The sequence below is a fragment of the Zophobas morio genome, unplaced genomic scaffold, assembly GCF_036711695.1.
Source record: "Zophobas morio isolate AGI-343-1 ecotype UQ-CSIRO unplaced genomic scaffold, CSIRO_AGI_Zmor_V1 ptg000030l, whole genome shotgun sequence".
Lineage (NCBI taxonomy): Eukaryota > Metazoa > Arthropoda > Insecta > Coleoptera > Tenebrionidae > Zophobas > Zophobas morio.
In genome coordinates this window covers 5,187,773-5,212,634 of record NW_026972135.1, presented here as the reverse complement: position 1 = coordinate 5,212,634, position 24,862 = coordinate 5,187,773, and the positions used below count along the sequence as shown (strand labels likewise).

Sequence of the window (24,862 nt, the reverse complement as noted above, 5' to 3'; positions counted from 1 at the left end):
CCTGAGGTAATGCCCCTGGATATATATAGCCTAGAGGCCTACCCTAATCTGACCTTTTATTAAAATTTCGGTATAATGACTACTAAAGACTTATCCATTCACGATCTTTATACCGGCTGTCTGAAAAATGGCGGATTAAATCTTCAGCACGTTATATACGGGGGTTTCGGGAGTCCCCAAAAAATAATAAAAAAATTCTTTATAACGTAGATAACGAAAAAAACGTGGTTTTAAAAAATAAAATTGGCAACATTGTACACTGCTAATGCGTGAATAACTCCGTCTTAAGTACTTTCTGGTTTCTTAGTAACGATGCTGACTGAAATCCACCTTCGCTTTATATCAGGCAAACATTGTTGTCAAATGGAATTTTATCAAATTATTACAAAAGCAACACAGCCATATCTTTGTGCATTCTAACGGAAATGGTAATTAAACATGGTCATGGGCGAGAAAAATATTAACTAAAAATTTTACTACTAGTTATTCTGATAATGAATGAGTTGTTTAGTTGTTAAAGGTAGCAAAAGAACCAGTGGCGGCTCCTCAGAGGAGGCAGGGGAGGCTGAGCCTCCTCTATTTTTTGGAGCTGAGCTTCCTCTAATTTTTTCGATGAAAGAATTTGTATTTTTGTAGAAATTTGTTATTTTTCAGAATATTTTGTTTGATTTTATTTACTTTCATCATATATCAGGTTAAAATGTCGAAAAAATTTATATTTGCGCCCTTACAATCATAATTCACACCTCTCCGCGTTTGGATTCAGCCGTAGAGGCTAGCTTCCGATGGAAATGCATCTTACTATGGAAACTGTAACCTTGACGCATGATGATTCTGCACTGCATTGGCTAAAACGTTGGTCGGAACGCCGCTTCAGGCCGCTAGCCTCCGGCTAGTTCATCTCTTTTCAGATCAAGTCGTACGGATAATTTTATCTCTTTCTTATTAATTGGCGCGATCGGGTGAAAACAGGAAAAACATTGAGGTGGTTTCGCACGTTCCCTGTTCAGTGGTGTTTAGGCTTTACGTTGGTAAGGTGTTTTTTGTATCATTTATTTGCGTTTAATTTCTGATCGTTATAAACAACTAGTATTACCGGCATATTAATATTACTTATACATAACGAGAATGACCAACCAAAATAATTCAGTCTCTTGTGCAGATATCGTCGATTATCTATTAAAAAATGAATTTACTACCTTTGATTATGATAAAAAGATAGCTATAAAACAAAAGGGGAGACCAACACCATCACTCCCATTAATGGTAATGACAGGCAGAAAACAAAACAGAGCATTTCATGCAAATAATTATAACAAAACCAAATGGTTAACGGCTTCGGTTTTAAGGAACAAATTATACTGCTGGAATTGTATATTATTCACAAGTGATAAATCTTCCGTTTGGGGCAAAACCGGCTATAATAATTTACAAAATTTATCACGAGCTGTAGAAAGGCATGAAAAATCACAGGAACACATATTTTCTTCGATTAAATTAGAAATGCTTGGTAAGCAAAACATTGCCAATACTTTAGATTCGGCTCATAAGAGGGATATTGAGAACTATAACGAGAAAGTTGTTGAAAATAGGGCAATTTTGAAAAGATTAATCGATGCAATAATTTATCTATCAACGCAAGAGTGTTCTTTTCGTGGGCATGACGAAAAAAATGATTCAGATAATAAGGGAAATTTTAAAGAATTGATCGATTTATTAAAAACCTACGACTCAAAGTTACAAAATTTTTTAAATGAAGCTACAGTTTTTACTGGAACCTCAAAATCAATTCAAAACGATTTAATTGAAAGCATCTGTTTTGTAATTAAAAATAAGACAGAAGAAGAACTGCAAAAAGCCGATTTTTTTTTCTTGGCAGATAGATGAAACTACAGATATAACTTGTAAAAGCCAACTATCCGTAATTTTAAGATATGTTACAGATGGCGAACTTGTTGAGAGATTTACTGGGTTCTACGACGTTAGTAGTGGAAGAAATGCTGAAAGTTTATTTCAGTTATTAACAAAAGAATTCAATCGGTTTGATCTGAAAAATAAATTAATTGCCCAAACTTATGACGGTGCTGCAGTAATGGCAGGACATTTAAACAGTCTTCAAACTAAAGTAAAAAATATTGCACCCCAAGCCTTATTCACACATTGTTATGCCCATAAACTCAATTTGGTATTAAGCAAAGCTTGTAACGGTATAAAAGACGTCAGAATATTTTTTTCAAACCTGTCAGGATTTTCATCATTTTTTTCAAAATCAAGCAAACGATCAGAAGTTTTAAATTCAATCGTTAAGCATAGGCTGCCAAGTAACGCTCCTACTCGTTGGAATTTTTCAAGCAGAGCTGTGTTTACTATTAATTCACACAGACAAAAATTAATTGAGGTTTTTGATTTTATTTCCGATAGTGAAGAATTTTTAAATGATCATCAAACTTTGAGAGAAGCCTATGGGCTCAAACGGTTACTGCTAGATAAAAATTTTATTTTTTACCTAAAAGTTTTTACAATGATTTTTGAACAAACTGATATAATTTTTCAAATTTTGCAAAACAGATCAACAGATGTTAATTATTCCAAGGGTAGACTTAACTCATTAATAAAAAAATTGAAAGATTTTCGTACTAATGAAATTCATTTTAATGACTTATACAATATATTTTTGGACGATGCAAATGAAAACTATACCGAGAATGAACCAGGACCTTCGCAGCACAAAAAACGGAAAACGTCATTTAATTTAGAAAGACAAGATTTACATTACAAACAAATTTATGCACAAATTTTGGATATCATTATCGTTCAACTTGAGACCAGGTTTGCTGATATCGGGGCTCTACAGTATTTTGATTTGGTAAATTATGAGAATTTTGGAACGTTTTCGAAAGAATTTCCTAGTAATTTGCTACAAGAACTTACCAAGCAGTATTCGTCTTTTGATCAAATATCTCTGAAAAATGAACTGTCTGTTCTTTATTCGGATACACATCTTCTAGGAGAATCTACGTCAGTTCAAGAAATGGTAGCATTTATTTATAAAAATAATCTAACAGACTGCTTGCCTCAGTTATACAAGCTTTTATGCCTAGTTTTATCAATTCCAGTAACTTCTGCTTCCGTCGAAAGATCTTTTTCAGCTCTTAAGCGAATAAAAACATATAACAGAAATAGAATGTCTCAAGACCGGTTATCAAATGTATCGTTAATTGCAATTGAAAAGCGTTTGGTAAGCAAATTAAAAGAGAATAATTCATTTTATGAACATATAATCGATCACTTTGCCAACATGAAAAATCGTAGATTACCACTTTGCTATAAGAAGCTTTAATTGCAGTAGGTAGTGCATAATTTTTTAAACCAAAGAATTTTATTTTTATTTGTTATTTCGTTTTAATCCTACGAATTTATTTTAATTTGTTTTTTTTAAGAATATTTATGTATTTGTTATTTTTTTGAGAATTTACTTTTTATTTTACACTTAGTAAGTGGGATAATAGGGCTGTCGGCGAACCACCCACTAAAATCAAAAAGGTAACGCGCCGCTGCAATACCGCAAGGTGGTGTGGAAACTTGCAAATATGATGTAATACGATTACCACACATAAAGATGTAAAAAGTAGTGCTTTTCAAATTTGAGCCTCCTCTGAAGAAAACTTCACGGGCCGCCACTGAAAAGAACCAATTTTAAAATCATTATAACTCCACCAAAATGTGAGAAGGATTTTTTTTACTATTTTTCCCAGACTCACCAGTTGATTGTTAAGAGTATAGCGGTATAGTAAAGTAGGCTTTCATATTTTTTCTTTAAGTTGGATAAACTGATTGACATTTTGCTTTGAGCTGGATTGCCACTTTTCTATTTCACTTATTAGATCAGAACATGGCCGACTAGTATAAAGATTATGGCCTGTCCAAGAGGTACGATACGTGTTGCCATCTATTAATAATTACACTTAATAATTTAGCAAAATTTTAATTTGACTTGACATTATGGGACTTCAAAACGTGTAATGGTGGTTTGTTTCGGTATGAATGCCTTTGTGCCTTTCAAAAGGTGTTAATAATTCTTTTGTCGTTTTTGAATTATTAATAGATGGCAGCACGTAATGTACCTTTGACATTCCTTTGGACAGGCCATAATCTTTATACTAGTCGGCCATGATCAGAATTATTAGACACAATTTTTTAATCAAGCAAACAAAGGTTTTAATTTTGTTTAATATTTTGAAAATGCCTAAAATAGTTTTACTGCAACAAAAAATTGCAATAAAAAGATGTTTTTTGCAGTTTCGAAAAGGCAGACCCGATCTTTCTTTCGAAGAAGTAACTATGAGGGTCTCGAAAATATTTTCTGTAATGTAAAAATTCGCTGGAAAATATTTTTTAATTTTTTTTCTCATAGGTGGGAACACCAACTGTGTTATAAACAGGGGACCAAAGTTTAAAAACATCACTATCTGGCAAGCGAAAAACCAACGAATTTATTTACAAATTATATGTTTCGGAAAGACCTGCAACGACAAATTTGGCAACTTAATGAAAAAACAAATATTTCACTGTAGATACTCTTTTGGCATATTCTAGGGAACAGTTGGAATTTAAAGGGGGGCGAACCACATTATACAAAATTCTTAAGTCAATGGGTTATAAACACAGGGAACTAAATGGTCGCAAAATTCTATGTGAACAAAAACATGTCGTTGCAGCCAAAATTACTTTTTTGAGAACATATTTACAGTTTCTAAATTCTTGTGAAAATTTGACTTTCGTGTAATTGGATGAAACATGGATCTATCAAAATGGTTCGTCCATTCGTCGCTGGGTGCACGATACGGATCTGAAACGCAATCCCACCAAAATTAAAAGTGAAGGATCAAGGTTTACTATTCTCCACGCGGGTTGTTCAACGGAGTTCTTGGATGGTTGTAACAATTTTTTAAATTCAAAAAATAACGATAGAGACTATCGTAAAACGATGAACGGGACAATTTTTCAAAAATGGGTGGTTAATCAGCTCATTCCTGCTTTGGCAAAGTTGAACCCAAAAAGTGTGGTGGTTTTAGACAATGCATCGTATCATTCGGTTCAGTCGGATAAACCACCCACTTTTTCTAGTAAAAATGTGAAATGCAGGAATGGCTCATTAAACATAGTGTCGAATTTGAGAAAAAATTTTCTAAAAAACAGTTGTGAGATTTAATTAAACTCTTCAGAAACGATAGAAAAAAACGATATTTGGTAGACGAGACATAAAGAGAAAGTGGCCATGAAGTTCTTAGATTACCTCCGAACCATTGTCAATATACCCCAGTTGAAATGGTGTGCGGATTTTGTAAGAACTATTACAACAAGCATATAAATTCTCAACATTTATTAAACAATAGGGTGGAGAATTTATGGCTTGAGGCGCTTTCTAAATGGACTCCAAACATGTGGCAAAATTTTTATAAACATTGTGAAAAACTTATTTTGGCAGATTGGGAGAAAAATATGGGAAATCTTTCGTACGAATCTATACCGCCTTTCATTATTTCGCTAGGTGAATCTGATTCAGAATCTGAATTTGAAAATGACGGTGATGATACAGATTTTCATAGCGAAATAATGGAAATGGGGTGAATTGTAGCTTGTCGGGGGGTGATATTTTTACGCATCTTTCGTTCTAAATTTACCAAGGTAGTATGTGAAAAACTACCTGACATACAACAAAATAAGTATAATTTTAGTTAGATCATCCACGTTGTTACTTTGCACCAAATTTTAAGCATTTTAATTTTTTTTTGTAACTCTTCATGGACCTGGAGAAGGCGTATAGCAACGTTCTAATTAATAAACGTTTGGAAGTACTTAGTAAAAGCAAATAAAGAGCACTTACGTAAGCATTAGTAATAGCTATATAGATAAATCATTCAATTTAAGGCCCGAAAAATGTTTCAGATGAGCTAAACCCATCAAAGCACTAGAGCAAGGTTGTTGTCTTTTACCAACCCTTTTAGTAATCTTAGAACAGGCAAAAAAGAAGTTGGAAGATATGGAAATAGGCTGTTCACAAAGGTCGAAATTTCCATTTCTAAGAAGAGTGGGCGTGCAGAACGAACTGATGATTGAAAATTAAAGATGGGATGCTAAATGTGGCATGCGACAATAGTCGTATGTAGAACCCCCATTCATATAACAACAATGTTTACGTGAAACTTTAGTGTTTGTTCCTTACGTATGAAATAAACACTTACAAAAAGCCGAATAACTGTTTTAAATAGCGTGAAGTTTTATGCTTTCTAAGAAATGGATACCATTAACTTGGCCATTGCTACTGAAAACTGAAAGTATCGGCAACAACGTTTATATTTCTGGCATACTTTTTAACCTTTAATTCAATAAAATAACCTAACGAAAAAAGTTCAGGGAATTTTTATTCTTCTGCATCGAATACCAACGAACTCACTTGATTTTTAAGGGCAACCCTACTATACAAAGATCGTGAACGAATAATAATAGACGTATCAGAGCTTCTCTGTATTTCCTCAAAACACTAATACATTCAGTGGTGGCGTAAAGGGGGGGGGGGAGTGGTCCGCCTCGAGTACCAAAGCACCAAGGGGTGACAACGACAACTCACTCGCAGAAGAACCACTCTCCAAAAAGGTACAAAAAAAAATCGGGACGGTAGACAGACGGACAAACAGACAGACGGACAAACGGACGGAAACGGGAGACCTATTTCTTCGTAGGGCGAAGGTTATATTTTGCATTTTTCTTAATATACATAGCCATAAATTAACACCTGAGACTATGAAAATGATTGATACCATTGTAGCCAAACATATAAAGCCATTAATATACGCCATTTCTGAACTAAAAATGACAATTCAGGACTTATCTACTGAAAACTTGAACCTACGCAATGAAATCGGTAAATTAAATAACATCTTACCTTGTGAACAAACCAATTTTGCTGATATAGATGCACAGAATGCAAAAACTTCTTACCGGAATGTAGTTACGAAGAGTTCCCAGAAGACGATAATAGTAAAGCCAAAAGACGATAAACAGTCTACTAATAAAACAAAATTTGATGTTATGAAAAGTGTTGATCCTCTTATGCCCATTTGCACCAACGTTAGCAGTAAGCATTGCTTAGCTAAGCAATTCTTAAAAGTAACTACTTCTTAAATTGTACAGTTGTTGCACCGTCACTGCTTAGACTCTACTTAACCAAGTAATACTTAGTTGGGGAATTGTGTAAAAGTTTCATTTCTATTGGCAACACTGACGTTTGTTGTTATTGGAACATCAAAAATTTTAGGTTAGTTTGTTGTGTGTACGACAGTCATTGACACCGCGCGTGTGTAGTTGTGATATTGTTGAATTAATTTTATGTGGTGTTGAATGTGTGTTTAAAAAATGGATGTGTTCGACGCGTACGAGGATGACTTAGAAGTCATTGAAATTGTTGAGATGGGAATTCCACGGCAGATGTACACTAGAGCTGATCATTTCTATGGTTTACCAGAGCTTCAATTTTTCCAAAGATTTCGACTAACAAAACCAACAGTTTTACATTTATTAACGTTAATTGAAGAACGCTTGGAATTTCCTACAGACAGGTAAAAGTGGTTAAAAAATTTAATGTGTAAATATATTATGATTTGATCATTACAGAAATCAGGCGGTGTCACCTATAAATCAGCTGCTTACTACATTACGATTCTTTGCAAGCGGGGGCCATTTGAGTACAGTAGCGGACTATATGGGAATGCACATCTCAACTGTGTCGAGAATAATTAGACGCGTATCGGACGCTATAGCAAGACTTTACCAGCGTTTTATTAAGATGCCCCAAACTCTCATGGAGCAAAGGCTTATTCAAAATGGTTTTTTTGACATCGCGAGATTCCCTAGAGTGATTGGGGCCATTGATTGCACTCATATCAAAATTGAATCACCAGGTAAAGATTTAAAAAACCAAAAACACATTCTTTTCATTGGAACGTTTTTAAGGTGGAGAAAATGCTGAAGTTTTTCGCAATCGGAAAGATTATTTTTCAATTAACGTTCAAGCCATGTGTAATGCGAATATGGAGTTTACAAACGTAGTTGCTCGGTGGCCTGGTTCTACTCATGATATGACCATTTTCAATAACTCGATTTTACGAGCAAATTTTGAGAATGGAGATTATCCAAATTGTATAATATTGGGTAAGTTTCAGTTTTTAATATGTGTAAAAATACATTGCATTTGTTTTCAGGTGATGGTGGCTATGGTGTAAGACACTATTTTTTTACACCATTATTAAATCCACACACTCAAGAAGAGCAGTTGTATAATGAAGCTCATATTCGTACAAGAAATGTCATCGAAAGAACTTTTGGTGTCTGCAAACGAAGATTTCCTGTGCTAGCATGTGGATGTCGATTAAAAAAACAAACTGTTTTGAGTATTGTAATTGCGTGTGCAGTCCTGCATAATATAGCTCGACAAATGGGTGAAGATGAACCTCCTCTCCCAGCTGACATTAACCAGCATGAACTGCAGCGACTTATTGAAGATGGTCAAATATCAGAGGTCAATGTTATTGTTGTATTAATATTTTATTTTATATTTTATTGTTTTTCCGTATTATCCTGTTTCAGTTTTCTCAGCTGCTCCTTTTTTATTTCAATATCTAATTCTAAAATTTGCTTTCGAAGCAAAAATTCAACTTGCTTTCTTTCTTCGTCATGTTTTTGTCCTTCGAGTTGTGTCTCAACTAACTCCATTTTCTTTGTAGCTAGTTCGTCGTAAGCTTTCGACAAATGGCTGGAATGTAGTGCTGTTATTGTTGGCCTCCTCCTATTAATGACTGATTAATGTTAAGACAAAGGTCTTTTCATCTGCCGTAAAATTTGCTCCCCTCTGGCGCTTTGTATTATTCATCTGAAAATAAAACATATGTACATAATTCTTTACAACAAAACGTTATAATTGTGGTACATATCTTCTTTATATTATTTTTTGTCTTGTTAGAACTTTATTCCACACTTTTCACCGCTGATTACAAAACACTCACGAACGCTGCTACTGTTGAAAGGTTGAAATGGCTAAAATGATTGCAAAATTGCAAATTTTCGATTTCCAAAACCATCAGCCAATAGAAACGAAGTATTGTTCCGTTACTATGGCTACCGCACATGCGTTGTATCGTTGTGTCTCGTTAAGCACTGCTTACAAATTTAAGCCACAGGTAAACGGGCACTTAAATTAAGGATTTCTTAGAAGGCTTTAAGAGAGAGTTAACCGTTGGTGCAACGCATTCTTAGTTTTAAGAAAAGCTTAAATTTTAAGTACCTGACTTAAACGTTGGTGCAAATGGGCATTAAAGACGTCAACACTGGAAAAGTTAAGAATTTGAAAGATGGTTTGTTATTAAAATGTGATAATTCCTGCAATTTTAAACGAATTGCCCAAGATAAACTATCTGCATCTTATGAAATTCGTGAGGTCAAATCAGTAGACCCTAGGATTCGAATCGCCGGTATCCCTGATTATATAGAATCAAAAGATGTATCTTCCTACATGAAAAAACAAAAGAATCCATATTTGACGAGAGCTCCACTTGTAATTTACTTAAATTCAGTCCAATAAAAAAAAGTAATACGGTCTTTCAAGCAGTTTTTGAAGTTGACTTAATAACATATAAAAAAGCGTTAAGTTTAGGTCATTGCCTTATTGGTTTAAACGGTTGTTCTATTTATGACGCCATAGATATCACAAGATGTTATAATTGTAATACCTTTGGCCACTCTCAGAAATATTGTGAAAATACGGTTTCTTATCCTCGTTGTGGTGGTAAACATGGTCTTAAGGATTGCAATTCAGGTACAGATTCATTTACTTGTGTAAATTGTAATAATCTAAACATTAAAAATAAAAACAGTGAAATTAACGTTAACCACGCGGCCTGGGATTATAGCAAATGCGGGGCACACCAACAAGTCCTCCAAAAAATAAAACAAGATTTATTTGGACTCCCAATATAGCAATCACGTGATGATTCCAGGGTAACTTCCTTGCCTCGTTCAAGTTCATCTAATCAATTTTTGTCAGATAATTCTAGCAATATCTGCATAAAAAATTCCAAAGTACTCTTTATTTGCTATCAGAATGTTAGAGGCCTTAACACCAAATTAACTGACGTATATAATTCACTTGCTAGTTGTCACTATGATGTAGTTGCTTTTACTGAGACATTCTTGAGTGAGACTGTTCAAAATTCTGAAATCTCCGGTCCTAATTATATTATTTATAGAAGTGACCTCAAATATTCTTCTCTTGATTGTGAAAGAGGAGGAGGTGCTCTTCTTGTTGTAGATTCAAATTTAAGATCTCACAAATATAAACTTGACAGTTTAAACTTTAGTGCGATACCAGTAATTGATGTATTGGTTGTAAAAATTTGCATGGCTTATGGTACTCTTAATGTTATTGTAGTTTGTTCCTCCAGCCCCAAGAGTTAGTGCCGGTGATGTAGAACTGTTTTTTGAACTTCTTTCCTCATTATGTTCATTACTCGGTAATAACATAATCATTCTTGAGGACTTCAATATACCAAGTTACTTTGCTGATTTTTTAAATTTAAATTTAACTAATTATCACCAATATAATTATATTACAAATAATTACGATAGATTATTAGATCTAGTTTTATCAGACAAGCAGTGTGTAATTGTGAAAGCTAGTGACGTATTACTTAACGAAGACGCCCATCACCCGAGTCTAGAAACTGAAACAAACTGCCTCAAGTTGTGTCATGGTAAATATTTGTATAATGGTACTTTTAAAACCTATAATTTCAGAAAAGCTGATTTTTATCAGTTGTACAGTTTACTCCTGAACACAGACTGGTCCTTTATTACTAGCTGTACTGATGTAGACATTGCGTGCTCCCTTTTTTACTCCAAATTAAAAAATAGTAGAGTTGTCAGTTCCTCAAAGCAGACGATTCAAAAAACGTCAGTACCCATCATGGTTTAATTGCCACATTATTCAAAAACTTAATCTAAAATGGAAACTTTGGGCTATTTATAAACGTAATAATGATGTTGAATCCTATAATAAATTCAAAAATTTAAGAGCTGAGATTAAAAATGAGATCAAACAGTCCCATATCGCATACATGCAAAACATCGAAAGCAATATCCCTTCTGTTCCGAACCTTTTCTGGCAGTATATTAAGAGCTTTAAACAAGAAAATCTCACACCGAATTCGATGACGTACAACAATAAAATTATAAACGGTCCTATGAACATCGTTAATTCATTTGCTGACTTTTTTCAGCAATCTTTTATCCCATCTGATTCCTCTGGTGCAATTTTCTCCTATCACTGTGCCTCAGTTTTTAGAAAATTTTTCAGTGAAGAAGATGTTCTCAAGATTCTGCAAAAGATGAAAAACAAAATGACATCTGGGCCTGACGGCATCCCGTCTTTTCTATTAAAGGATTGTGCGAGCGTCCTCGCTTTTCCATTAATGATTATCTTTAATCTTTCGGTTAGCTCTGGAATATATCCTTCCCTTTGGAAACAGTCATACGTTTTTCCTGTCTTCAAAAAAGGAAACAAAAGCGAAATAGAAAATTATCGGCCCATAACGTTGCTGTGTAACTTCTCTAAAGCATTTGAAACATTATTACATAATGCTATTGTTCATCATATTAGAACATATATCACCGCATTACAGCATGGCTTCTTCAGAGGTAGATCTATTGAGACTAATCTTTGTTGTTTCACTCAATTTGTTGCAGAATCATTTGATACTGAAGCCCAGGTTGATTGTATTTATACCGATTTCTCAAAGGCATTTGATAGATTAGACCACTTTAAGCTACTAAATAAATTAAGCTCTTTCGGTATATCAAATGCATTTATGAAACTATTCAAATCTTATTTAATTGGTAGAACGCAAACTGTCACTCTTAGTGCTTTCCATTCGGATCAAATACGTGTCATCTCGTGGGTTCCACAAGGGTATATTCTTGGGCCTTTATTTTGCATTATGTTCATTAATGATATAGTATCTAATCTGGATTCTCAATGTCTTTTATATGCTGATGACCTGAAAGTATTTAGAAAAATATCACCTTTTTCAGACCACCTTAAACTTCAATCTGATTTAAGAAAAAGGGCTTCCTCTAAATATTTCGAAGTGTGGTGTAATGACGTTCTCATTGAAACATAATAATAGCATTTATGTGTACCATGTAAGTGACACTGCGCTTCAACGGTTTGTCACAATTAAAGATTTGGGAATAGTTTTTGATATAAAGTTATCATTTTCAGAACATTATGATTCAATAGTAGCATCAGCGCTCAGAGCTTTAGGATTCATAATTCGAAACAGCAAGCATTTTCAGAACAACAAGATTCTCTTCTGTTGTACTTTAGTTTTGTAAAATTAGAATACGATTGCACTATTTAGTCTCCCGGTTATAATACGCACTGCCTCAAAATAGAGAATTTACAACGCAAATTTTTAAATTTTCTGCACTTTAGAGCATTCGGTTTCTATCCGGATAGAGGTTTTCCTCCATGATACACTGCTATCCATTTTCTCAGTTCAGAGGTTAGAAATGAGACGTGTTATTTTGTCTTTATGTTTTCTCTTTAAACTTGTAAATGGTAAAATTGATTCAGATGTATTATTGGGAAAATTGTCTATCTTGGTACCTAGACTTAATACCACAAATCCAGAATGTTTTTAAGTTAAATTTTCAAAAATAAACGTACATATGTTTTCACCTATTGTCACTATGTGTCGTAACTATAATAATTTATACAGAAATCATTTTGACCTATTCAACAGCAGTATCCGCCAAATTAAAAGTTTGCGTTTATAATTTTGAATTAGATTTTCTCTTTTTTTTTCTTAATTCTTCCCCATCCTTATAAATGGTTTATCTGTTAGGATTGTTAATAATAATAATAACTAAACTGGTCGCTTGATAGTGGATCTCCTTGCTGTAGCCCTTTTCTAACCAAGAATTCTCCTGACATGTTTCCTTCCCAAATAATTTTATTGCTCGTGTTTTGTAGTGCCATTTTAACTAACCTTATCAATTTTCTTGGTATTTCTAGCTTTTCCATTGCTTCGTATAACATGTTTCGGTCAGTGGAATCACAGGCTTGTTTATGTCTAAAGACAGTCTAAGTTTAAGTCTATGAAAAGAATGTGCAGGCTTAGGTTTTGTTCATAGCTGCTATTTTGGGTCGTTTTTAGAGTAAAAATCTGATCTATGGTTGATCTTTCTGCTCTAAACCCTCCTTGATATTCTCCTATTGTTTGCGTGGTGTATTCTCTCATTCTACCTTAGTTCTTATGATTTTTGCCAAGATCTTATAAACTACATCAAATATGGCTATTTCTCTGTAGTTTTCACATTCCGTTTTGTCTACTTTTTAAAATATGGGGTAGATAATGGCGCTGTTTCATCCTTTCGGTGTTATCTCCTCTTGTCATATTCTAAGTAATAGTTGATATATTCTCTTGATAAGTTGTTCGGTTTCTAGTTTCATTAGTTCTGCAGGTATTCCTTCTTGCCTTGTTGGTTCTTCTATTTTTTCTTGTTTTTCATTGTTTTCTTGTCTTCTTGTTTTCACTACTTTTGGATGTTGTTCTTCCTCCGTCTTGTCACTTAGTAGGTCTTCAAAATATTCAGACCATCTCTCTAGTTTTTCTACTGTGTTTCCAATCAGTTGTTCTTTACTTCTGCAGTATACCGTTCTTGTACTCGTGGTCTGTCTTGTCTTCCTGACTTCTTGGTAGAAGTTTTGTATCTCTTTGTTTTGGTAGTGTTTTTCTATTGCATCAATTTTTTTTAGAATATTCTCTTTTTCCGTTTGCATATTTGTTTGGCTATTTTCCTTTTTTCTTCATAAGCTTTTATTGCTTCATTTGTTGGTTTTTGTACTTTTCCTATTTTTGCAATGTTTCTACTTATCAAGTCTTTCTTACATTCTTCATCATACCAATCTTCCTTTCTACCTCTTCGTTCGGTGTTGTCCATGTATTTCTTTGCTGTTTCTACCATTTCTGCTTCAATTTGGTTCCATTCGCCTTCTGTTGGTTTCTCAGGGCTTTTTCTTCGTAAGTACCTCTTACGTTCCATGTCCCCAATTTAATTATTGTTCTATCACTTTTGTTCCCCTTTCCTGCTGCTTTTTTTCTTGTTTTTCCATTTCGTGTCCCTTTATCTCGCCATGTCGTCTTTGTTCGTTCCGAGTTTTTTCCGCCTTGTCTAGATTTTAATTCTTTGTTTTTGTCTGTATCAATCCCATTTTTTTTCTTATTTCATCTCCATATTTCTCCCTCTATTACGATCTTTTGATATCCTACCTTGAATCTCTTCCCCTTATTCCTTTCTAGTTGTGCTATTCTTCTAGGTTTCTTTTGTATTATTCTTTCTTCCTTTGTCATGTCATCATTTATATAAATTGGTTCGTCATTTCTGTTTTTTTAATTTACTTTTGTTTTCCATTATTTTCATTTTATATTGGATGTTGTTCAATTCCACTACAGCAGTTTCCTCCCTCAACTCCCTTACTGTGTCTACTTCTATCCTTACTGCCAATTCTTTGTCCATAAAATTTTTCATTGCCTGTCTTAATTAAAATGCTCTGTTTGTTTTCATTTATTTCAACCAAAGACAATGAGTTATTCTGCAAAGTGTGTGGAAATGTTGTAAGGAAACATTTAAAATACTGAAGCTTGAATTATATTGACATTTTGGTTTCCTAGTTTAAATGCGAAAAAAAATCACACTTTGAATAACACTGCAGTGGCGATGCATACAAAAAGAACGAGAATAAATCCAGTAAACAGACTTTATTAAACGTTAGTGCCGACAATGATTTTACGCAATTTTGCACCGATTTATGTAGGGAATTTACCGCAGCAAATATTCCATGGAATAAAGTTAGTTGTCCTGAGTTTAAAAATTTTATGCATAAATATACAGGAAGGCATTTACCCTCAGAAAGCACTCCGAGAAAAAATTATTTACCAAAAGATTACGATATGGTGAGCACTAGAATATTTATTTAAAAACTTTTTAACATAATTTTTTTAATTTGCAGGTAATTAAACAAATTAGAAATTCTATTGATAATAATAATATTCGGATTAGCGTCGATGAGACGACGGACAGATTAGGAAGATACATAGCCCATTTAGTAATTGGAAAGTTATCTTCTGAAGAAGCTGGCCGTCCATTTCTTCTAGCTTTGAAATAGCTGGATAAAACTAATAGCAACACAATCTCGAGATTTATAAACTAATCATTGGGTGTGCTATTGATAATTTTAAGCATTGAAATTATTGGGACTATAATTTATTTAATTGTGTAACGGAACTTAGTTTTGATTAAAAAAGAAGAGAGAAAAAGGGTTGACAGATAGAAAATAGTATTTGAATGTTTAATTTTCTTGATGTTTTGTACATTTAAATAGATGAATTATATTATAATTGTCGCCCCCCTAGTGGCCCGAAGCACCCCATTGTACATTCGCGGTTAATTTTGTGCAAAATTTCATGATGCCGCCGAAACTTAATATTCCAGCTTCAGTTACTCTATCGGCTGACCAATTTAAGCAACTACTATCGACAATTAAGGAGCAAGCTTCAACTACACAACAGTCCGAGGCACGACGAAGCGTATCACCAACTTCTTACATTCGATCTGCAGGTAGTTTTGCTAAATGTAGTGCCACATTTAATGGGTCAGATGACGCCGATCGATGTAGAAGCTTTTCTAGACAACATCATAACATATAAAGACTGCACTAATATCAGTGACGAAAATGCACTGCGTGGTCTTTCAATGTTGCTCGAGTCTAGCGCTGCTACTTGGTGGCAAGGAATCAAACCGTCGACGAAAGACTGGCAGAATGCAGTAAATATCCTCAGAGATGTGTACTCGAAGAAATTACCCCCTCATGCAGTCTTCCGAGAACTCTTCGTTGCGAAATTTCAAGCTTTAATAGCTCAATTGCCATATAGTGTCGCAGAAGAAATACAGCTGGATATGGTTTATGGACTTTTATTTGACTATTGTTTCGTGAATCCGCGTTTCGCAAACAAGAAAGAAACACAAACCAGGACGGAATGCAAATAAAGAAGTTACGACCTCGTTGTGAACATTGCAAAACCTTTGGTCACTTAAAGAATGAGTGTCGCCAACTGGAAAAAGAAAACGATGATAAAGAACTGTCAAAGTCAACATCAGCAAGATCAAAACCCAGGGCCGGCTTAACACGGTAAGCGAAAGATGCACCGCATCGGGGCGCCCGTTGCAAAGGGCGCCGGGCGGCGGGCGCCGCCAATGCTATTATATTAACTCTATAAAAAAAAATTAATATTAGTTTTGCATTTTGAATCACTACCAATAAAATATTATAGCAGTAACAGACCAAGGCGCCCATCGAAAACTTTTCAGAAAAAGCTACATTTTAACATTCCACTATGACCACCAAAACAGATCCCAAGAAGTCAATTCCTGGCACTTTCAAACTGTAATAATTGAAAAAAAGTGCGCCTTTGGGTTGGGTGATGGGACCTTTAGATCAATACCGACAAAAAATAACCAGATTTATGATGCATTATCTGGGTAACAATTTGATGAGACAGCGGTATGACACCCAGATGTTTTTCCTAACATTTGTCACGTTTGTTTTTACCATAAAAGTCCATGTCGGCATACTTAAAAATTTTATTTTCCAAGTCTAGTCGGTTGGTTTTGGTTGTGATGGTTGTCCAACAGTTTTGTTATATTTTTCACTCTTTGTAGCCGAATTTAGTTGTGTGTATTATTTCGTGGCTTTTTGTCATCATTAATTTTAAATTTAAATTTCAATTAACATTGAGGTAAGTCTAAATTAAAAATAACTTTGAAATCGTATCAATTTTACAATATTAAAAATTGAAAAACGTTGGCAATGTAAATATTTTTATATTTATACTATATATAGTTTAGGAAATATCGGTGTACCCTATAAAATTTAATTATAATAACGAGGCGGACAGTAGTACGGTGGTAAGAAATATTTATGGCTCACACCAGTCCCCCCGAATTTGTAGGAGAACATTTAGCAGGTAATTGTACGCATAGGATCGGACTTCCGCTGCTTTAGAAATTTAAGGTCTGCGGATTACCGCCATGTGACAACTTTAAGTTGTAAATATCTCTTGCTATTGTACTACTGTCCGTCTCGTTATTGGCAAGAAAATTTTATAGGGTACAACGATATTTCCTAAACTATAGAAAAGTTGTTGCCCGCAGATCCGTTTGCGTGGAATTCGCAATTAGGACTCATCATTTTTCATACATGATCGTTTTCCGGGTTGGAACCGTGTAAATTGGGTTTTTGGGCTCAACGTTTCGCACACTTTCGTAAGTGGCATCTTCAGGAGCAGGGTTAAGAATAAGGCAAAAGAGCACGGTAACTCAATATGTCGACCATACCAGAGGCGAAACTCTTGAGAAATTACACGGTTCCAACCCGGAAAACGATCATGTATTGATTCCGACCGTGAAAGCCTCCGAAATTATCATTTTTCATCTCGTTCACTCCTCCCTCCCCAGTGAACCCGTCTGACTTAAAAACTCACGGCATTTCTGCACAAAGCTTCATCCCCTATTTGTCCCCGTAGGGGCGGAATTTCCAGAAATCTTTTCTTAATGGGTGCTTATGACACAAAAGTAACCTACTGTCCAAATTTCATGTTTGTAGCTTCAGTAGTTTAGGCTTTGCGTTGATGAATCAGTCAGTCTGTCAGTTAAGACAAACATTTTTATATATTAAGATTGATTCATCATAATTTTATGCATGTTTGTTAATAAAGAGTATCTCTCTACAAAAATATGTGATTACAAAATTTTATTTGTTTTTTTTTTACAATTTTTTTTTAAGGGCGTTGAACAGTAAGTTTGCATCGGGGCGTCTGGTCCCTTAGAGCCGGCCCTGTCAAAACCTGAGTGTTATGGCTGTGGTACTCCTGGCTACTACAGATGGAACTGCCCGAAATGCAAAGAAAAAGCAGACGTCAAAACTAACTGCTTGGAATTCTCACGGCTATCTTTAGAAAATGAATCAAGCTACGACGCTCCAATCCTACCCTTAGAAGTGAAAGGTGTAAAAAAAATTGGACTTGCCGATTCAGGATCAAAATGGAACATAGCTGGTCACACCCTCCATAAGGTGTTACAAAATAAGGGAGTTAAGTTTGAAACAATGGATGCAGTGGTAACATTAGCTGACGGAATTCCTAGAGATAAGAAACTACTGGTAACAAATGTAGGCGTTAAGATAAAAGACAAAATAACTCCAACTAGTTTTGTTATAATGCCGTATTTAACCCAGAACCATACGCTCTTAGGGCGGGAATTCTTGAAGAAGGCTAACATTGGTATAGATTTCCAAAACGAGTGTTGTTTTTTTAGAGATAAACCAGAACATACTTTCAAATATGGAATTAAAACAAATTCCGTAAACATTAATCCCATAACCCTACGCCAAAATGAAGCTCAGAAGATTAAAGACACGGCAAAAGATGAAATAAACACCCTACTTCAGAAGAATAGCACCATCTTCGAACAAGGGGGAGAAACTACGTTTGCTACGCATCGAATTAACACACAAAATGCTGTACCAATCTCCGTACCACCGTACCCGCTGAACGGACCAACGAAGCAATTCCTGCTTGAAGAATTGGATCGATTAGTAACACAAGGAATTATAGAAGAGTGCGAGTCACCATGGTCCAGCCCTGTGGTTTGAACTACAAAAAGAGACAGCTATCGTCTTTGCATAGATTATCGTAAGCTAAACTGAGTAACGGTAAGCGATAGTTATCCAATGCCGCGAATAGACGATATTCTTCACACCGCTAAACATATACCATTCATGTCTACAATTGATTTACAAACAGGTTACTGGCAAGTTCCTATTTCTGAAGAAGATCGCGACAAAATTTGCTTTGTGACTCCATTTGGGACGTTTAAATTCAATCGAATGCCTTTCGGGTTGAAAAACGCGCCCCCGACATTTGTTCGATTGATGGACAGATTTAGATCCGGTTTGAATGACACTGCAGTGTTCGTATATACAGATGACATCTTGGTACTTTCAGAAACCTTCGAGAAGCACATAATAGACTTACAAACAGTGTTTTCGCGTTTAAAACTTTTTTGTCTTCGTGCTAGACGTGAAAAGTGCTCGTTCTTCTGTGACTCGGTCAAATTTCACGGACATATACTGATCAGTGATGGAATAAAAAGTAACCCTGAGAAAATAGCTGCTATCAAACTGTTGAGACCTCCAAGCAATCGCAAACATCTGCAAAGTTTGATTCAGACATGTAGTTGGTATCGCAAGTTTGTTCCAGAGTTTTCCGAAATTGCACGTCCTTTAAATAATCTTCTTAAGAAAAATGCGTCTTTCCAGTTTGGTGAAGCCAAATTAGGAGTCTTCGAGACGTTAAAAGAAAGATTGACTACCGCTCCAGTCCTTGCTCAAGCCGACCAGACCAAGCCATATATCCTTAGAATAGATGCAAGTTGTTACGCCTTGGGTGCATTTCTACACCAGGGGGAGAAATACGACGAACATCCAATAGAATACGCCAGTCGCTTGTTAAAGGACAGCGAGAAAAATTATTCAACTACCGAAAGAGAGGCGCTCGCCGTAGTATGGGCTGTAGAAAAATTTCAACATTATCTAGAAGGTGCGAAAGTGGTTAAGCGTCGGATCATCAACCATTACGGTGGTTGCTGACTTTAAAATCGCCTTCGGGTCGTTTGGCTCGTTGGGCGCTCCGCCTTCAAGGCATGAATATGGACGTATATACTCCTGGTAAAATCAACGTAGTAGCTGATCTGTTGTCTCGAACTTTTTGCTCGGATGAAGAAGAAAAAGTACAGAGCTACTTCGTTAGTGTTGACATACCGTCATACGATGCTAAATCTATTCGACAGAAACAATTGAAAGATGATGAGATCAAGATTATTATATTATCTCTCGAAGGTGAAGATCCGTTAGAGATGTCTAGATGGTGTGGGAGGGGATACGTGATGAACAATGGTGTTCTCTTCCGTTTCAACCCATATGTGGACTCTGAAGATCCCCAGTTAGTGATTTCCAAAGAATTGCGTGAAGATGTTTGGCCCAATACCATAATTCGCCTACAGGAGGACACTACGGCATCGAAAGAACCCTTCAAAAGATCTCTTCAAAATTTTAGTTCACAGATATGAGAAAATGTATTGCTCGCCATGTAATAGGTTGTATGGAATGTCAGAGATATAAACCAGAAAATCGTCAACCTGCGGACCTACTTCAAACCCCAGCCCCTTCCCAGAGACTCGAAGTCGTGGCTGTAGATCTATTTGGCCCCCTACTGGCAACTCCCAGGGGGAATCGATGGATCCTAATAATTGAGGATGTTGCTTCAAAATGGGTAAAACTTTTCCCATTAGTAAAAGCTCACTCTGAATCTTGTGCAAAAATTCTCATCGAAGAAATATTCCTGCGGTTTGGAACTCCGAGGAAAATAATTTCTGATAACGGCGTACAATTTATCAATGATGTAATGCAGCAAATTACTTATTGTTTTGGTATCACAACTCCGTTCATTCCTTTGTATCATGCAGAGACTACCCCTGTTGAAAGGAAGAACCGCGAATTGAAGACTCAGTTAGCCATTTTGGTTCAAGATCACTACTCAGAATGGCATCATCACCTGAGTAGCATTCGATTCGCCATAAATTCTACATGTTGCGACTCTACGGGATATAGTCCTTCGTTTCTCACATTTGGTAGGGAGATAGAGCTCCTAATGATCCTGTATATGATCTACGCAAAGTGATTGATGCAGAAAATTTCATACCAAGAATAACTCTTTACTTAAAGAAGCTAGCTACTACTCTGTCTGAGGCAATGGATAGAAATTGCAAGAAACAAGATGTCCAGAAAACCGGTCTAGATTCCAGACGACGACCAGCTGTATTCAAGAAGGGTGACAAGGTTCTCCTGAAATTTCATACTCTCAGTAGCTCCAAAAGTGGATTCTCTTCAAAGCTTGCCCCAAGAAGGGATGGTCCTTATATGATCTTGCGAATTGCTTCTCCTACAACCTACGAGTTAGGGAGCTGTACAAATCCTCCAGAAAGAATTGGACGCTATCACGCCGCGGACCTCAGCCCGTTTGTTGAAGGGACCAGAAGTGATACATTAACGCCCTTAATACCAAAACGGAGGAGGGGTCGTCCTAAAAAGAATGTTTCATCCTAAACAACACCGGAGGGCCGTTTGTGTTGTTTAGAGGGGGAGTTTGTAACGGAAGTTAGTTTTGATTAAAAAAGAAGAGTGGGCTGATGAGAAAAAAGGTTGACAGATAGAAAAGAGTACTGAATGTTTAATTTTGTTGATGTTTTGATGTACATTTAAATAAATGAATCATATTATAATTGTTAATTTGTAGCTTTATTGTGGCCAAAAGGAATTGAACACAAAAAAGTTAAATGGTTTGTATCAGATGGTGTTTCATACATGATCAAAACTGGTACTGATTTGAAGGTGTTTTACGAAAATATAACACACTTAACATGTATGGCACATGGGTTACATTAAGACCCGATTTATAGAAAGCGAAGTTAAAGTTAATTCGCGATTAACTTTTAATTGAGGCCCGTTGCGAGGCAACGCGCATGTTTGGACCAATCACGGGCTCATATTCCACATTTTAATTCTCTGTTAAACTAATCGAGGATTAAATATTTAACTCGCTGTTCTATAAACCGGCCCTTAGTGTCTGAAACAAATAGACTGAATTATCCAGATGTCAGTGGGATAATTAGCAATGTTAAGAAAATCTTTTTAAAAGCACCAATAAGAGTTAGTAGAGTTTTATAAAAACAGTTTGCCAAATACATCTCTCCCACCTGAACCTGTATTAACCAGGTGGACACTTGGATTCAAGCAGCATTGTTTTATGCAGAACACTTTGATGTTTTAAAACAAGTCAGTAAATACTTATAAAATGGTTTTTTACTATCATTCTTATATTGAATATTTTTAGGTTGTAATGTCATTTGAAGCCACAGATGCACAAAGCATTAAAAAAGCTCAAGAATTCCTGAATAAAGCAAACATTAAAAATGAACTCTTGTACATTAAAACTGATTTTAAAATTATTGCTGATGCTATAGAACAATTAGAAACTATAAGTTTAAAAGTAAACCAAAGTATGAAAATTGTGGAAATAGTGTATACATCTTTAAAAAACACACCAGGAAAGGTGGGGGAAATGGCATTCCAAAAACTATGTTCTTTATTAAAAAAGAATCCAGGACATGATTTTATATGTTCCGTAAATAACGTAATTTGCGGTAATGGAAATGCTACCAACAATACATATGTCATGTGTTTGTATTTGGGAGCCGGGAAGGAAACAACTGTCTTCTCTGAAGGTCTCTATTTCACTGACTTGTTCTTACAAACATCTTAACACATGAAGGATATGCAACCAACAATACATATCTGTTACATCTCCCTCATTACAAACAAAGAACTTAAATGTCTATGTACAACTATTGTAAATGAAAATTGTGGAATACATAAAACAACATTAAACATTGGTTAAATTAGGAAACATAGTCGCCGAACCTGATTGGTTGTGTAATTATTCGTCCATATCTAGTGGTGTACAAGTTTCCAGTAATATCTTGAGTTTTTGCATTGGGGGGATCAGGAGAGGTTGGATTTGAGATAGGAGGGTCGCGTTGGTTTGTAGTTTCGTTGGGAATTCTTTCTTCTTGCTCTGTGTCATTTTGATATACCTCCACTTCTTCTCCTCTTCTTCGCAAATGTATTTTATTTCTTCTTAAAATGGTGCCTCGTGCTGTCTTAATGGTGTATGATCTGTCTTTTTCTTTTTTCACTATCTCTCCAGGTTTCCATATTGAGCCAGGTTTTTCTTGATAGTAAATTTTTTCTTTGATTTCGAATTCCGGTCTGTTTGTTGTGTGTCTGTCATAGTAAAATTTTTGTTTGTCTCGAGCTTCTTTTAGCTTTATATGATATCTTTCTTTGTTAATGAGTTGGGGGGTTAACTGTTCTTTTGTTCGTGGCATATTATCTCTTAGAATCCTGGACATTAAAATTTGAGATGGTGTGTACGAGTTGTAAACAGGAGTGTTGCGATAAGCAAGTAAAGCTAAGTAGATGTCTTCTTTGTCGTCGATGGTCTTTTTCAATAGTTTTTTGATGGTGCCAATTGTTCTTTCCGCCATGCCGTTACATTGTTGATGGTGCGGGGAGCTTGGTTTGATCTCAAAATTCCATTTGTGAGTAAAACTTATTATCTCTTGGCTAATTAGTTGCGTTCCTGAGTCACAAATCACAATGTTTGGTACCCCATGTCGAGCGAATATACTTTTTAATTTATCAATGATGTTTTTAGAAGTTAAATTTTTGTTCAAACTCATAACTTCAAGATATTTCGAATAGTAATCTACCAAAATCAAATAGTGTTCCCCATATAATTCATAGATATCCATTCCTACTTTGTACCATGGTATTTCGACAATTTCGTGTTGTATGAGTGGTTCTTTAGAATTTGAATTCATGTATTTTTGGCATGTTTCGCACTTTTTTATCATCTTCTCAATTTCTGTATTCATGTTGGGCCAGTAGATTGCTGTGCTAGCACGTTCAATGGATTTATTTATACCAAAATGTCCACTGTGAATGCTATTCAGTATTGTATTTCGCATTGAAGTTGGTATGATTATTTTATTTCCTTTAAAAATTAGATTCTGACCTTGTGTTATCTCATTTCTGAAGTTGTAATACGGTTTGACAGAATCCGGTATTTGTCGTTTATTCATAGGCCAACCTGTTTCTATATATTTCTTTAGATGTTGAAGTGTGTCATCATTTTTTGTTTTTTCTTTTAATTCTTCCAATCTCTTATCAGTTATTTTGATTTTTTCCATGATCGAACAAATTTGCATCTCCAGATCCAAATTGTCTTCATATTCTTCCTTCAAATATACACGGGATAATGTATCTGCAACCAATAATTCTTTCCCGGGTTTGTAAACGATCGTTAGGTCATATTTTTGTAGTTTCAGCATCATTCTCTGTAAACGTTGCGGACAATCATTTAAATTCTTTTTGAAGATGGGTACAAGTGGCTTATGATCAGTTTCGACTGTAACTCGTTGGCCATAAATGTATTGATGGAATTTGTCGACTCCGAAGCAGATGGCGAGCATCTCTTTTTCAATTTGTGCATATTTCTGTTGTGTTGAAGTCATTGCCTTGGAAGCATAACAACATGGGAGTCCTTTTTGAAGAAGTACAGCACCTAAACCAGATTTCGAAGCGTCAACGGATAACACAATTGGTTCCTTTGGATCAAAGTATTGTAGACAGGGTCTGTTTATTAGCATGACTTTAAGATTTCGAAAGGCTTCTTCTTGTGCATGATTCCAGACAAAACAATTTTTATCTCTGAGTATTTCCCTTAGTGGTGCAGTTTGTTCTGATAAATTTTTTATAAATCTTCCGACATACGTCACCATGCCCAAAAATCTTTGTAATTCTTGCTTTGTCGTTGGAGGTGGCATGTCTGCGATTGCTTTCAATTTCTCTTCATCTATGTGCATTCCTTTTTCCGAAAATTCATAACCCAAATAAGTGATCCTATTCACTCCAAATTTGCATTTGTTGAAATTGAATTTGATGTTATTTTCTAGTGCGATTTTTAGAACTTGAAAAAGTCTTTTATCGTGTTCATCCTTAGTCCTACCATGA

The 24,862-nt window shown here is 35.3% G+C and overlaps 2 protein-coding genes across 5 annotated transcripts in view; one reads left to right on the top strand and one right to left on the bottom strand.

The window, feature by feature from the left end:
• The window catches only part of LOC135138748 (uncharacterized), a 140,947-nt gene that overhangs the window by 77,670 nt on the left and 38,415 nt on the right, over positions 1-24,862 (bottom strand). The window lies entirely within an intron of this gene.
• Positions 7,117-8,896, top strand: LOC135138892 (putative nuclease HARBI1). The gene is made up of 4 exons (XM_064068917.1): positions 7,117-7,619; positions 7,675-7,961; positions 8,014-8,211; positions 8,262-8,896. The coding sequence occupies exons 1-4, from the start codon at positions 7,417-7,419 to the stop codon at positions 8,795-8,797; spliced, it is 1,224 nt and encodes a 407-aa protein (XP_063924987.1). The 5' UTR covers positions 7,117-7,416; the 3' UTR covers positions 8,798-8,896.

What these genes read in the sequence shown, in the direction of transcription:
- LOC135138892 (XM_064068917.1), top strand. Translation starts at nt 7,417, where the DNA reads ATGGATGTGTTCGACGCGTACGAGGATGACTTAGAAGTCATTGAAATT. An exon ending in TTGGAATTTCCTACAGACAG is followed by an intron (nt 7,620 to 7,674) that starts GTAAAAGTGGTT and finishes TGATCATTACAG; the next exon opens with AAATCAGGCGGTGTCACCTA. An exon ending in TCCAAATTGTATAATATTGG is followed by an intron (nt 8,212 to 8,261) that starts GTAAGTTTCAGT and finishes ATTTGTTTTCAG; the next exon opens with GTGATGGTGGCTATGGTGTA.